The sequence below is a fragment of the Suricata suricatta genome, chromosome 5, assembly GCF_006229205.1.
Source record: "Suricata suricatta isolate VVHF042 chromosome 5, meerkat_22Aug2017_6uvM2_HiC, whole genome shotgun sequence".
NCBI lineage: Eukaryota > Metazoa > Chordata > Mammalia > Carnivora > Herpestidae > Suricata > Suricata suricatta.
Window position 1 is genome coordinate 7,099,652 of NC_043704.1, and position 672 is coordinate 7,100,323.

The 672-nt window shown below is 39.6% G+C and overlaps 1 protein-coding gene across 1 annotated transcript in view; it reads left to right on the forward strand.

The window, feature by feature from the left end:
- LOC115292557 (zinc finger protein 879-like) overlaps window positions 1–199 on the forward strand; it is a gene marked incomplete at its 3' end in the record, with an annotated part of 1,208 nt that extends 1,009 nt beyond the window's left edge. The window contains exon 3 of the mRNA XM_029940625.1: window positions 3–199. Within this exon, the coding sequence (XP_029796485.1) occupies window positions 3–199 (197 nt within the window). The remainder of the gene's footprint in view (window positions 1–2) is intronic.
- Between the last annotated feature and the right edge of the window lie 473 nt (window positions 200–672).

The window sequence follows — 672 nt, forward strand, 5'->3', positions numbered from 1 at the left end:
ACATCACAAAATCCATACTGGAGAGAAGCCTTACCAATGCAAAGAATGTGGCAAATCCTTTACTTGGCACTCAGTCCTTACCAAACATCTCCGAACCCATACTGGAGAGAAGCCTTACCAATGTGAAGAATGTGAATCCTTTACTCAACACTCAAACCTTACCAAACATCACCATATCCATACTAGAGAGAAACCCTACCAATGTAACAAATGTGGCAAGACCTTTACCAAGCACGCACACTGTATTGGACATAAAAGAATCCATTCTGGAGAGAAACGTTAGCAATGTGAGTAACGTGCCAAGGCCTTTATCCAAAACTCACCTTATTCAGCATCACAGAATTTATAGTTGATTGAAAATCTACAAATGTTAGAATATGACTAGATCTTTACATGACCTTTACACTACTTACGTCACGGAATTCATACCTAAATGAAAACCTTCCCAATGTAAAAAATGCAATAAGGTCTTTAATCCCTTTTCAGCCTTTACTCAGCATACCAGAATTCATCCTGGAGCAACTCTTCCAAATTTGAAGAATGTGAGAAAAGTTTTGTGGACTGTTCACCCCTTGCTTCACATTGGAAACTTGATACTGGAGAATAACCACTGAATACGACAGCATGTGGCAAGACTTCTAAGAACTGCTACACCCTGAGTCCTGATCAGAG